The sequence below is a fragment of the Dasypus novemcinctus genome, chromosome 12, assembly GCF_030445035.2.
Source record: "Dasypus novemcinctus isolate mDasNov1 chromosome 12, mDasNov1.1.hap2, whole genome shotgun sequence".
Classification (NCBI taxonomy): Eukaryota; Metazoa; Chordata; class Mammalia; order Cingulata; family Dasypodidae; genus Dasypus; species Dasypus novemcinctus.
Window position 1 is genome coordinate 91,502,250 of NC_080684.1, and position 15,053 is coordinate 91,517,302.

General features: G+C 36.7%; 1 protein-coding gene across 2 annotated transcripts in view; it reads right to left on the minus strand.

Moving 5' to 3' along the window:
* Positions 1 to 2,386: 2,386 nt before the first annotated feature.
* Positions 2,387 to 15,053, minus strand: part of CRY1 (cryptochrome circadian regulator 1) — a 140,398-nt gene continuing 127,731 nt past the window's right edge. The window contains exons 8-13 of one of the 2 annotated variants that reach the window (XM_004473303.4): positions 10,378 to 10,529; positions 9,865 to 10,067; positions 9,663 to 9,758; positions 4,081 to 4,152; positions 3,903 to 4,006; positions 2,387 to 3,036 (exon numbers count right to left, since the gene is read on the minus strand). In XM_004473303.4, coding sequence (XP_004473360.1) covers positions 3,903 to 4,006; positions 4,081 to 4,152; positions 9,663 to 9,758; positions 9,865 to 10,067; positions 10,378 to 10,529 — 627 coding nt within the window. In that variant the 3' untranslated portion in view covers positions 2,387 to 3,036. Of the gene's footprint in view, positions 3,052 to 3,902; positions 4,007 to 4,080; positions 4,153 to 9,662; positions 9,759 to 9,864; positions 10,068 to 10,377; positions 10,530 to 15,053 lie in introns of both variants that reach the window. The other variant, XM_023583047.3, reaches the window with a different exon arrangement.

The window sequence follows — 15,053 nt, forward strand, 5'->3', positions numbered from 1 at the left end:
CCAATACTGCATGTGACAGTTAGGCTAATGTGTCAACTCCACCAGGTAACAGTGCCTAGTTGTTTGGTCAAGAAGCACTGGGCTAAAGGCAACACAAGGGCATTTCATGGACTTTAATCATCAGTGAGTCAACTGCATAGATGATTGATTACATCTATAATCAACTAAGGAGATTGTTGTCAACCACCTGGCATCTCATCCAATCAGTTGAAAGCCTTAAAAGGACAAGTGATTTCAGCATTCAGAGAAAGAATTCCCATTTCTACTTCAGACAGAGTGTCTCCTGGGAACTTATCAAGGATCTTCACCAGAGCTCCTGGTTTGCGCCTGCCCCACAGAATTTGGACTTGTGCATCCCCACTGTCACATTAGACTATTTTATAAAATCTCATACTATTTATAGATATATCTCCTGTCGGTTGTTTCCCTAGGTAACCCTAATACATCATACAGTCTATCCAAAGTGTACAATCAATGGCTTTTAGTATAATCACAGTGTTGTGCATTCATTATGTTTGTAAACTACTCTAAAATGATTCAGAAAAAAAAAAAAAAAAGATGTAAACCTGGAGCCAGAGGCAATCATATGCCACCACAAGAAATGCTGCCTAAGAATGGAGGTAACAAAATGGAAAGCAGGATCAGAGTATGGAGAGACTGACTCTCATTGACATATTTGTGTCCCTGGACCCAACCAGGCCTGAAGCTTATCCTACCAGTGGACTTTCCAATTTAGTGAGTCAATAAATTCCCTTCCTGCTGTTAAAAAAAAAAAAAAATTGTTTGCTGAGTGAATAAAAGATCTTAAATCCCTTCACCATCAATTTGATATGTTGGATGTTTTTGGGACTAACTCTTCCAGTCAGGTGGAGAACACTGTATTCAAATATAGCACAGCTATCAACAGAGGCACACTGATTATCTCTCTTTCCCTTTTAGTGTTACTTCTTAGTCCTGTTTTAGACCAAACTGAATAAGTTTTCCAAAAAATAAAACACATGCAAAACAAAACCTAAAAAAAGAAAACAAAATGATTCTATATTTATTAAAATGCTTATTTATTCACATTAAACTTAACTTCTCCCTATGAATTTCTCAAGTTTGCACAGTACAATGAGGTCCAACGAGTGTGCAGTACAGGCATCATGAAAAACTACTAAAACAGGGAAACGGACTTGGCCCAGTGGTTAGGGCGTCCGTCTACCACATGGGAGGTCCGCGGTTCAAACCCCGGGCCTCCTTGACCCGTGTGGAGCTGGCCCATGCGCAGTGCTGATGCGTGCAAGGAGTGCCCTGCCACGCAGGGGTGTCCCCCACGTAGGGGAGCCCCATGCGCAAGGAGTGCGCCCCGCAAGGAGAGCCGCCCAGCGTGAAAGAAGTGCAGCCTGCCCAGGAATGGCGCCACCCACACTTCCCGTGCCACTGACGACAACAGAAGTGGACAAAGAAACAAGACGCAGCAAATAGACACAGAGAACAGACAACAGGGGGAGGGGGGGAATTAAATAAATAAATAAATCTTTAAAAAAAAACAACTCTAAAAAAAAATTAAAAAAAAAAACTACTAAAACAGTACTCCTTCTTAACGTGGTGAATAAAGATACATAGTTTTGCTTTTTCTTCTCTCAGTAATAAAGTTTAATGATCATTGTTAATTCATTTTCTGGATATTATTAAAAAATGAGTATCATCCCCAAGTGTTAGTGTTTCTGAATTTTTGGCTCAAATTTATCTAACAATTACTTTGAATTTAAATACACTGATCATCTATCACTACTAGAGTAGGGAAAACAAAAACCACTGGTTATAATTCAAAATGGCAAGAGCTAGCATACTATTGGGTAACAGTAAAGGGAGCTATGCTACAACTGCAGCCTTGTAGCTAACATATTACCCAAATGCCAGGCACTGTAATGGGTACCTCACATCGACTATGAAACAGGCACTAGTCTCATGCACATTTTATAAATGAGAAAAAGTAAGGCACACAAGGTTAGGAACTTGCCTGAGATCTCAATGCTAATGAGTGGCAGAGCTAAGCACGTGACTCCACAACCCAAAACCCTTCACTCTTATTATCACACTCTATCACACTCATATTTACAAGCCCCATCACATGAAGAAATATCTTTGGTTTTAAGTCTCTCTTGGAGATAACTTTTCCTTTAAAAAAGTATAAAGTATTTGAAATACAATATTCTTTCTTGAAATAAATTTGAAAAATACAATTTTCCTAAATATGTTAGGTGTTCAATCAAAATAGTGACATGTGGTTTACAGATGTTGTCTCTAATTTATAATCATGTCTCATATATCAATGTTCTCCCTTTACCAAAAAACAAACCAAGAATAAATAAGAAAATAAAACCCCACTAAATACACAAGATTCCATATTTGCATATAGTTTAATAACAAAGTCACTTTAGCTGTAAGTGAACAAAAAAAGGGAGACAAGGAGAACTTAACACATGATACAAATCTGCGTTAAAAGAGGTGTACATCAGGCTTTAGAACACATACAATTGTGTTAACAGAGGCTTAAGACCTACCAATTTTAATTACAGACATTTCTAAAACATTATCAAAGAGTGCAAAGTTAGACCAAACAATGATGTCAAGAATACTTTGTCCTAAAATTTTAACAAAGCCTTTTAAGAAAGTCTAAAAACCACATTGACTCTATTATCCCACATTGATTCTCAAAACTTTGATATTATATCAACATACCAGTTTGCAACTTTAACCATACATGAGAAATTATCAAAAATATATTGATGGGTCTATACTAATTGTGACTATTTATATTTACATTGAGCAAATTCTTTTACCAAGTTCTTTATATACAAATTACCATTTGTCCTTTGTGAAACTGATTAAAAAGTTAAAAACCTCGGAATTGTTATTAGAAACAGTGTATTGCAAAATGTAACTAGTTTCCATCAATGAGGGACATTTTAAAATAATTTAACTGAAAAAGTATTGAACTCCCCATCAATTTCAGCTGCAACAGTTTTCTTCTTGAATGTTTTCTGTGATCTAAGGGGAAAAAAACTGGGTAAAATTTGATTGCAAGCAATTAAATGATAAAATTTGATCAGTGTTTACCAATCTTATCTAAAAGAATTTATAGTCTAATTAGATTGGCACAAACTAAACTAGAAAATTATAAATAGTTTAAGATAACCAAAGAAACAAAAAATCTCTCAAATCTGGCAAATATATTGCATAAATACTTTTTCATATTCATTTAAAATCACACAATATTATACCAAATCCAATTAAATAGGTTGCACATAGCTTTTTTTTTTTTAAAGGAGTTACCAGGGATTGAACCTGGGACCTCGTATATGCAAAGCAAACCCTCAACCACTGAGCTACCCTTGCTCCCCAGGCATAGCTTTTTGATACTTCTGAAAGAAGCATTTTTGAAATGTAAACTATTACAAAACTGGAAAGAATTTAGATTTTACAAGTATTACAGTAGTTAACAGAAATTTAGAAACATGTAACAGGCAAAGGTTTGGGGGAAAAGTTCAAAAAGGCATTATATTAATACCATTAAAATAAAAAGGCTGCTTTAAATTAAAAATTTTAGACTCATGGTCACACATTAAAGAAATGAAAAATACGTTATTTTTCTAAGAAAAACTTTACCACAAAACCATAAGCTTTTCAAATTTAAAGATTATGGATTCAGGACAATCATAAAATGGAGTATAGTACTTTGTCCAGTACAGACCTATTTTTCTTATCTAATAATTAACCAATTTTGGAATAACCACCTAAAATTTATACTTCAGATTCTCTGTTTTGAAAACAGAGATTAGGTCCATTTTGGAAATCATCTTACTTTATGTTAATTATACACTAAAAGTCAAGAAATAAAGTTCTACAATATTTACCTAATTAGTGCTCTGTCGCTGTACTTTTGGACCAATACTCTGTGTCTCCTCTTCCTGACTAGGGCGTTTCCCACTGCTAAGAACAGTGCCCATGGAGCTTCTTCCTACACATTAAGAAATGTTATGTTTAAGATAGAAAAGGTGACATGAATAGTATGCTTGAATGCTATATTCTTACCTTGCTTTAATAGGTGTGTTTGCTGATTGTCTCCATGAGCATAATGTAAAATACTACTCCCTTGAGCGCAACCTGTTAGTATTTAAAACACAATAACATTATTTACACTAAATTCCAAATAATATATGTATTAAACTGCAAATCCAATTTTTAGACTTTGGATTTAAGATCTTTTACACTCTTAGAACTCAATTCTCTGTATGAACCAAAAATCACATGTCCAAATTAGAAAAATTTAAGGCTCATAAAAACACTGACAGTTTAAAGGAAAAATTAGTGATAATCATTTTCTAAAAAACATTTTGCTGGATAATAACTATTAGAAACTTGATCTTAAAAGGAAAACTTAAGGGCAACAATGAGCTATACAGCCTTTTTTCATCTTCCGTCCCTCCCTGCCTCTCCAAAACACACTGCCCCTGCGATAAGGGTCTGCCAATGAGAGTTAATTCAAATCACACCTAGCAGGGAGAAGATAAAGACTATCTGGCAGTTACCTAGCCTACTCAGTTATATCAACTCTTCTGGCAAAGAACGTAAAAGGAAAATGGATTGGCTAGCACACACAAGTAGATTTTATACAAAGATTTTTGTCAGTGTGCCCAGATTATGGGAAAATATAAGCATTCTGTTCCCTACAGAAGTTACTTCATGACTTGAACAGAATATATCTCAAGATAATCTACTTATTTTTGCTTTTATTACATACTCATCAAGATCTTTATGGATAAAGAATTCAATTCTTCAAATAACTTAAAATAGGGAAAGTGGATGTGCTAGGTCAGTTTGAAGCCTTCTATCGCTGGAAAGGATTATTCCTCCTATAAATTAATAAACTAATGCTCCCATCTGATATTTTGATTTATAAGATTTTAAAGTTTGTAGTCTGCCATTCACAAAAGGATAATCTCTAATTAAATTGAAAAAATTGATTTTAACATTGTAAAGCTAAAGGTCAGAGGCTGGACTGATGGCAAATTCACCAGTGAATGGTGCTATTCCTGGTCTTACCATCAGCAGTGCTTCCCCTAACAACCATAGTTGTTGCTACATGACATTGTACAGCATAACACTTCCATAAAAACATTTTCAATTAACATATTTATCTATATCTTACACATTTGCTGAATGCATGTTTATGCTAGGGACTATTCCAAGTATTAGGAATACAAATATTACTACAACATGGGTTCTGCCTGCAAGGTAGTAGAGACAGACAGATATATAAATCACTAAGTACAAAGAAAGGTTATTAGGTGCTGGGATAGATGTCAGTACAGGATATGGTTGGGACTCTGAAGGAAGGAAAGGCCAATTTAACTGGAAAATTCATGGAGGTGGCCCTTGGACCAAGTCATACACTAGTCACCTTAAAACTCTGTTCTTGATTTCATCAGTACTATTCTTTCTTCTAATTCTAAGATAAATGAGAATGAATCTCAAAACAAATAGTAAGTGAAAGAAGTCATAGATGCAAAAGAATACAAACCATATGACTCAATTTCTATAAAGCTTAAAATCAGGCAAAACTAATCTATAGTACAGAAATCAGGAAAGTGATTACCTTTGCGGAGAAGGGGAAATTAATAAGCTCAATTAAGTACACTAGAAATTTCATTAAGATAGTATTTTATTTATTTATTTTTTAGGTACCTGGGCCAGGGATTGAACCTGGGACCTCCTATGTGGGAAGCCAGCACTCAACCACTGATTCACATGGATTTCCCTGAGTTTTGTTTGTTTTGCTTGTTGTTTTTTGTTTTTGCTTTTTCAGGAGGCACCGGGAACCAAACCCGGGACTTCCCATGTGGGAGGTGGGCACTAAACTGCTTGAGCCACATCCACTCCCCTGGTATTTTATTTTTTTAGAGAACCATATGATAGGTAGGCACATGGGATCTTCAATTAGAATTTAGGAAGTTCCTAAATTCATGAATACCAGTATAGCCTTCCCCATAAAATGTAGTAAATTATATTTCTACATAGAGAACAGCAGTGCAAGAGACAATAAGAACAGAGCTTTGCTAAGCAATTGGCTTGTTACTAGCTTCAGTCACAAAAAATCACAAGTCCTTAGATCCATTTGTATTCTGGGTCATTAAAGGAATTAAATTTTAAAATGCCAAGAATATACAATATGGAACTCCTAGAATATAAAACAAGGGTTTTTGAAAAGTACTTTTTGTTTTTAAAAAAAAAAACAAACAAATTTTTGCAAAGGGAAAGAGGTTTGTATCATCACTTTCCCCTCATGTTAACCTGTCAACAGCACCAAAAAGATTTTCTGCTTATAAAATTCTGACTTAAAAATTATTGTGGGGGAAAAATGCAGAAAAAAGTTACTGAAAGGAAATATATCAAATTTTTAATACTGTCTCTACTGGATGAAATTGGGGGCGATTTTTGTTCTTCCTCTTTTCTATTTTTCTGAGTTTTCTAAATCCTCTAAAGTGAACAGGTATTTTTAAAAATAGCTTTAAGGTATAAATTTGCATACCATAAAATTCACCCATTTTAAATGTTACAATTCAGTGATTTTTATTAGTTTTACTGTGTTACACAACCATTACCCCAAAGGATCCTTCAAGGCAACCACTAATTACTTTGTCTCTAAAGATCTGCCTTTTCTGGACATTTCATATAAATGGAATCACGTACTATGCAGTCTTTTGTGTCTGGCTTTTTAAATTTAGGTTTCTGAGGTTCATCCAGGTTGTAGATTGTATCAGAATTTTGATCCTTTTCATGGCTGAATAATATTCCACTGTATAGATATACCACATTTTGTTTTATCCATTCAATTGCTGACAGATATCTGTATTATTTCTACTTTTTGGCTATTACGAATAAAGCTGCTACATGAACATTCATGTACAAGTCTTTGTGTGGATTTGTGTTTTCATTTCTCTTGGGATATACATAGGAATGGAACTGCTGGGTTGTTTGGTAAATTTATGTTTACCTTTTTAAGAAACTATCAAACTGTTTTCCAAAGTGGATGCAACATTTTGCTCACCCCACCTCCCATGTTTGAGGGTCCTAGGTTTTCCACATCCCCTATAACACTCATTGTCTATCTTACTTTAGTCACCCTAGTGGATATAGGGTGACCATTTTGTCCTAATGTGTTCAGGACTTTGCAGCTTTTAGTACTGCAAGTACTGTGTCCCAGGAAACCCCTCAATCCCAAGCAATCAGGGATAGTTGTTCGCGATAAGTGGGAATGAAGTGGTATCTCACAGTAGTTTCAATCTGCATTTCCCTAATGACTAATAATGTTAATGAACAACCATTTTATAAAAGAAAAAAATTAAACTAAAAATTAATGAAAACTAAAACGTAACTATAGGAAACAGATTTTCAGCTGTTTTACTATAAGAACAAAAGTACTTGAAGAACTCTATGTATAGCTTATTCCTTTCTTTAGCAGAAAAAATATACAGAGCATAAGAAAAATACTTAAAAAATGAGAGGATAAAAATGTAATGTGTGCTGCAGAGATTGGTAATTTCCCACAGTCATTTAAAAACCTAAGAAAAGTCATAAAGAATCTTGCTCTTTGATGCACCTTGTGAAGCACTGTAAAATAAAAACTGACAGACAGGATAAGCACAGGGCATGAAGGGATATGCCTCTGAAGTATATAAGTTCTTTCAAAAGGAGCAGAAACCTGAGGAAAAAATTACTTAACAACATAGTCCAAATCCCAAGGATTTTTCCACAATCATTCCCATTTCCAGGCCTAGAAATGTTTTTCCTTCCTCTGCCTCATCTTATCCCCATCTTACAAGGAAATTTCTCAAGTTTCTTTATCCCTCAATGATCTCTCCCTTTTCTCCTACTGCAATACAGAAGCAGCACCTTACGAGTTTTCACTTTTTTCCCATCCCCCTGCACATCCATACTTCTATTTAGACTGTAAGCTTTAAGTGGCTTTTCTTTTGAAAGCCTCACAGCATCTAGCTACAAACTGTGTTATAGGTAAATAGCTTTATGGCTAATTCAAGATTTATTAATTCTTCTATTTAACGTCAAAACTACCATAAAATTATAAATTTGAAAAGAAAAAATTAATCCTATTTAACTTGGTACCATGATCAGCTTTTGAAGGCAATTCTAAATAAATGATACAAAGTTGAGTAAACTACAAAGCAATAGACTGCTTATTAGCTAAGCACCTGGAACCTGTTGCTTCCCACCCCTGTGCTGCCTGCCTGTTATTGTAATGCTTCACAGAGTTCCCGACAAGTCAGGCTTTGAACTGACCAGAAGATGTGAAAGAACTTGTGAAATAATATCTTACTGAATTTAACTTTAAACTGCTGGGAGACTCTGAAAAAGAAATATAATATATTGCCATCATTGCCATCTATTTGTGACTGCCAGGTGAGACAAATTCAAGTAATAAAATATTTTATTTTATAAACAGTATATTTGCAGGAGAAGCCCAGTGATGATGCAGCTAAAGAGTTATATGAGCTTTGGGGTTCTGAATCTTATCTTAACTCTTTACTAACTGTGAGATCTTGTTTAAGTTACTTGGCCTTTTTAGGTTTATTTCCTCAAGCATAAAATGAGGATCCCACCACCACTTCCCCAGAAAGTTTTTTGAGAATATAGGCAAAAATCCCTTTGTACCTGGCACAAGGTTGGTAGCCAAAAAGTGAGAGCATTTGTTCTTTTCTCCCTAAGCTAATTCTTGGGGGACAAAATACATGCTATCAGGAGAACAAAGGCTATTTTCGCAAACTTTAAAAGGTTTTATTCTTAATACCAATTTAGAACACCTTTTTAAAATAAGCATTTGTCAAATGCCGCCTTGCTTTAACCAGATTATCAGTCTCATGTTATTTTTTGGTTAGAATCTTTGAAATTGATATGATGATTCAAAATATTCTATATATATATATATTACCTTTGTCATATTATTAATATCACATATATTAAGAATTTAGCTGGGGGGGGAGGGATGGGGTGGGGGTGGTGGGGTTGAATGGGACCGCATATATATATATTTTTAATGTAATATTATTACAAAGTCAATAAAAATAAAAAATAAAAAATAAATAAAATAAATAAAAAAAAATTATCTGGTAACTGAATACATGTGATACACAAAACTATCACTTTGAAAGAAACTATCAGACTTTGTAAGAAAAACTCAATAGCAGAAGGATTAGAGACCTTATGCATGTGTATGACAAATCTTTTGGCCATGTTCCACAGGGCCACTGACCTTAAATGACTACCTTGAAGCTGATGTGCAGCAAAAGAGAGTAAAAAATAAGCATTCTGAAAACAAAGATATCTGAATTTCATTTTCCCCTTAAAATTGCTCTCCTCATTTAGTTTGCAAATTAATACAAATTCTACTACATATAAGATACTTTCCATCTCTAAAATATCACTAATAGAGGGGATGTGTGTGTCCCTCTGTGCATGAATTCAAGCATACAAAAAACCTTATTATATTAATTTTAAAGATAGATTTTTCTAAAAATATTTTACAATAAAATTTAATAAACAATATATCTGATTAATCCTTTTGTGTTAGGAAGTGTAGAAATTTCCTTTTTACTTACTTCCACTGCTGCTACAACCTAGGATATTTTCTCCAGGCGCATAGCCCATGAGGCCTCCATTCCCATTAGGATTAGATGGCACTGATGCAAGAAGACCTAAAGGGAAATAATTTCCTATTAAATTATGATCAAGATGAAAATCAAGAATATGTACATAACCAGCTGTGAAACAAAACAAAATTAAAGGCAGTTACTGACATACCTAGTCCTCTATATCGTGAAAGCTGCTGATAGATCTGTTTCATTCTTTCAATATTCAAACGGCTTGCCTCAGCATGGTTCACCATTGGTTTAGGATAATTAACTCCTATCAAACATTTGGCTACCTTTTGGATACCTTCTGGTGCATTCCAGGGATCATAGATATATTTTGCAGGGAAGCCTCTCAGGACAGGCAAATAACGCCTTTTGGGAGAAAGAACAAAAATTATTAATAAAATGCACTGCAGGGGGTGAGGTGTAGCTCAGTGGTTGAGCTCCTGCTTTGCATATCACATATAAGAGGTCCTGGGTTCAATCCCTGGTGCCTCCTAAAAGAAAAAAGAAAAAAGAAAAAAAATATTGTAAGCAAATTATAACTATTACCTATGAGCTTTTCCTCATCTGCTACCCTTCATGACCTCAGGAGTAGTGAATATTTTAACTGTTGCTTAAACATTAAAAGCTTTTGTTGGGTTATCTATTCCAACCCAAATAATAATCACCCTTGATTTACCTGATATAGTCTCCATTGGGATCTGTTCTCCTACCAAAACCAACAGGACAATAGCAGTGAAAAAACTGTTGGAAAAAGGAACTACAAGACAGCCACATCCAACTTCCAGCATTTATGCTCCAATCTGCATCAAGCAATAATTCTTCAAATACCTTTGGAAGTAACAGTAACCAATTAGTTTACACACACAATTCTCAAAACAAGCATTTTCCAGGTTACTACAGATCAAACTCAAGGTAAAGAGAATCTAGCAGAGAGCTTTAAAATTAAGCATTCCTAAAATAGCTGCATTGTCTATATTCCTTTTTTTTAAAATTTATTTTTCCCACCCCTACCGTGCCCCCACTCTGTAGTCTTTTGTTGTATCCATTCACTATGTAATTTTCTATATCCATTTCTCTTTTTTGTCTTCTCTTGTCATCTTTCTCCTCTAGGATTCAGAAGGATTCAATCATGGGGACCTCTGATGTGGAGAGAGGTTCCCTGTCAATTATGACATCTCAGTTCCTTGTCTCTGCTGAGCTTCACTTTGACTCTCCCTTTTGCCTCTTTTGTTGCGTCATCATCTTGCTGCATGACTCACTTGCGTGGGCACTCACGTGGGCACTTGGCTCACCATGCAGGCACTCACATGGGCACTCGGCTTATCGCATGGGCACTGGCTCACAGCGCAGGCACGCTTTCTCTTCTTTTTCACCAGGAGGTCCAAGGGATCGAACCGTCTTCCTATATGGTAGGTGGAGATCTTCCACTTGAGCCACATCCATTTCCCAATTGTCCATATTCTATTGCACAAAATTCTTTAAGAGCCATTGCAGTAGCCATTTCAACTTGGTAATATAAGTAGATTTCTGAAGAGAATTTTCCTTTCTAATCTTTGCAGTGTTATTGCATAGGAATGTATAAATGGGAGGATGGTAAAAAAAATTACTCAAGTCTCTGATTTAAAAAGTGAAAGATAGAGAGAGGCGGGGAAAGATGGTGGCTGAGTGAGTGCACCTTATAGTCTCTCCTACAAAGAAACGGCGGGGCAGCGTTAGAAATTCTTCAGGACCAGGCTGTTTCAGGATATTGTGGGGCAGGAGGTGTCTGGACATAGATTTGGTGGGAAGGTAACAGAGAAGATTCGTGTAAAAGATAAAATTGAGGCTCTCTTACACCGAGTTAGGGGCTGTGCACAGGACACTCCCCCCTGGGGCGGGCGGCACTGCGGCACCGGCACTGCGGCGGTGATTCCTGGAGGCTCTGCAGTGCTGGGGAATTCATAAGCCCTGAGCAGGCTATTCAGGGGCTTGCAGGGCAGGAGGCCTTCAGAAACTGACTTGGTGAGACAGACGGGGTTTTTTGCGAGGCGGGGAATTTTTGATTTCTGACACGAATAATAGCGCTTCCGCTAGAGCCCCGCCCCCTAGGCCTGGCTGCCGATCTGCAGCGTCCTTAAATTGCTCGCAATAAAGAGGCGTCACCAGGAGGGTGTTTTGGGGGCTTGCAGGGTGGGAGGCATCTGGAAGCCAATTAGGTGAATCTTTTGCGGGGCGTGGGATTTTCGGTTTCTGACATTGATATCAGTGCTTCCGGCTAGAGCCCGGCCCCCTAGACCTGGCTGCTGATCTGCAGCACCCTTAAATTGGCTGCAATATAGAGGCGCCCCAACTGGCTGTTTCGGGGGCTTGCAGGGCGGGAGGTGTCCTGAAGTCGAATTGGTGATACAGTGACAGAAGAGACCCTAGTAAGAGGGGTAATTGCAGTTAGGTCAGAGTTTGCGGATGTGACCTCTCCCATAGGGCTGGCACCCAGCTGCGGGGATCCCTGAAAGCTGTGTTGCACTGCGATGCTCCCAGGCTCCCTGTTAACTGGATTTGAGGTTGCCAGGTCTGTGTCCCCTAAACCCTGATGGCCCACACCCCAGAGACTCACACCTCTTGAGTCTGCAATATCACAGACTTCCCATCCCTGAATCCACCACGCCCTGAGGTCCATCTGAGGTCCTTGATTGTCCTAGCCCTCAATGTTTGCATTTTTTTTTTTCTCTTTCCTTTTTCTTTTTTATTGTCCTGGTTGCTAATATTGCATTATCTACTAGTATTTTCTCCCATTGTATCCCCCAAGGTCTTTTTTTTTCCATTTATTTAGGGGTTTATTGTTGTTGCTGTTATTCTCTATCTTCTTTTCTTTTCCTTACTTGTTCCCCTCCCTTTTCTTTACCCTTTCTTCTCTCTCTTTTTTTCTCTTGTCCCTCATTTTCTTCTTATTTTATTTTATCCTAATTATACAATAGGTGCTGCAGGGAACACCTCACATTTGCTGGGTTTCCTCATCCTCCGTTGCCTCATTTCTGTGTGAATTGATTTTGGCTACCTACACTATCCCCTTTCCCCCACATCTTGCTATCCTCCATCATCTATTGTCTCTCCTATATTCCACCTCCCTTTCTTTGACCCCCAAATTGTCTAACTTTTAATTTCTAATACCTTTGTTTTGTTTTCTGTCTTTTATCCACTCTTGAAAATATTGTCTTTCTTTTCTCTTTCCCTCTCTCACGAAAACACTAGCTTTTTAATTCATACCATATTCCTCCCATATTCAGTTGACTACCTCATTATAGGTACTCTACTTACTGCTATAACTCTACACAACTTACATGAATCTAATATCCATCCTCCCAGATCTCATAATGTTGCTCCGTTAACATTTATTACCAATACTACTTTACACATTTTCCTTTCTTACACAATTGCCTTTCCCTGGACCTAATACTTTCCTTCAAAATGAACTCAGCCAGCAATAAGAAATTAGAATAAGAAGAACAAAGTGACAAGAGAAGATGTAACACTTACGCAAAAACAACAGCTAATTAATCCCCAAGACTAGACAAAGAAGCTAACGAACTGATTAAACCCGTCAAGATAAAATGATGACCAGACAGCAACAAAAAACTACAAACCAAACCAGTAATCAGGAAAACATGGCTGAATCCAATGACCAAATGAAAAACCAGGAAGGGGAGAACTTCGCACAAGAAATTAAAGATCTCAGGACATATATCAGAGACAAACGTAATGAAGTAAAGGAAGAGTTTAACAATATGAAGAAAACACTTGGAGAGGAAATTGCAGACATATGCAGAAAGATAACAGATACGATGGGAATGAACAACACAGTTTGAGAAATCAAAAATATACTTGCAGCAAATAGGAGATTAGAAGAGGCACAGGAGAAAATTAGCAATGTGGAAGACAGTACATCGGAAATCAAACAGATAGTAGATTGATCGATAAGAACACAGAAAAAATCCAGCTAGGACCTAGGGACCTGAATGACAATGCAAAACGCACAAACATACGTATTATAGGCATCCCAGAAGAAGAAGAGAAGGGAAAGGGGTCAGAAGGAGTATTGTAGGAAATAATGGCTGAAAACTTCCCAAATCTACTGAAAGAGACAGATGTACATATCCAAGAAGCACAACACACCCCAAACATCATACACCCCAACAGGCCCACCCCAAGACATATACTTGTCAAATTATCCAATGCTCAAGACAAAGAAAAAATTCTAAAATCAGCAAGAGAAAAGAAAACCATCACATACAAGGGAAGCTCCGTAAGATTAAGTGCTGATTTCACATATGAAACCATGGAGGCAAGAAGGCAATGGTATGATATAGTCAAGGTACTAAAAGAAAAAAATTTCCAACCAAGAATACTCTATCCAGCTAAACTAGCATTCAAAAATGATGGAGAGTTCGAAATAACAGATAAACAGAAATTGAAGGAGTATGCCAACAAGAAACCTCCCCTTCAAGAAATTCTAAAGGGAGTTCTGCAGGAAGAAAGGAAAAAACAGGACAGGCAGAGTTGGAGGAGAGTGTAAGAGCAACAAAAAGACAAAAAGAGAAGGAAAAAAAGCAAACAAAATATGACAAACAAAAGTCCAATCAAAATACCGCTAACAAATAATTCCTTGAAAGTAATAACACTGCATGTCAACGGATTAAACTCACCTATCAAAAGATTCAGACTGGAACACTGGATAAGGAAATATGACCCATCTATATGCTGTCTACAAGAGACACATCTTAGACCCAGAGATTCACGGAGGCTGAAAGTGAATGGTTGGAAAACAATCTTACAAGCAAACAATAACCAAAAAAAGGCAGGAGTAGCTATATTAATATCAGACAAAATAGACTTTAAATGCGAAACAATTGTGAGAGACAAAGAAGGATACTACATATTAGTGAAAGGGACACTCTCTCAAGAAGAACGAACAAGCATAAATATTTATCCTCCTAACAAGGGTGCCTCTAAATACGTGAGACAAACACTGGAAAAACTAAGTGAAAGAATAGATGCATCTACAATTATAGCGGGAGATTTTAATACACCACTATCAACTCTGGACAGAACATCTCAAAAGAGAATCACTAAAGAAACAAAATATTTGAACAGTATATTAGGGGAGCTGGATCTAATAGACATATACAGATCATTACACCCAAACACAGCAAGATACACATTTTTCTCAAGTGCACATGGATCATTCTCCAAGATAGACCATATGCTAGGCCACAAAGAAAGGCTTAATGAATTCAGAAAGATCGAAATCATACAAAATAATATCTCTGACCACAGTGGAGTGAAGCTGGAAATCTGCAAGGGCCAGAGGCCCAGATT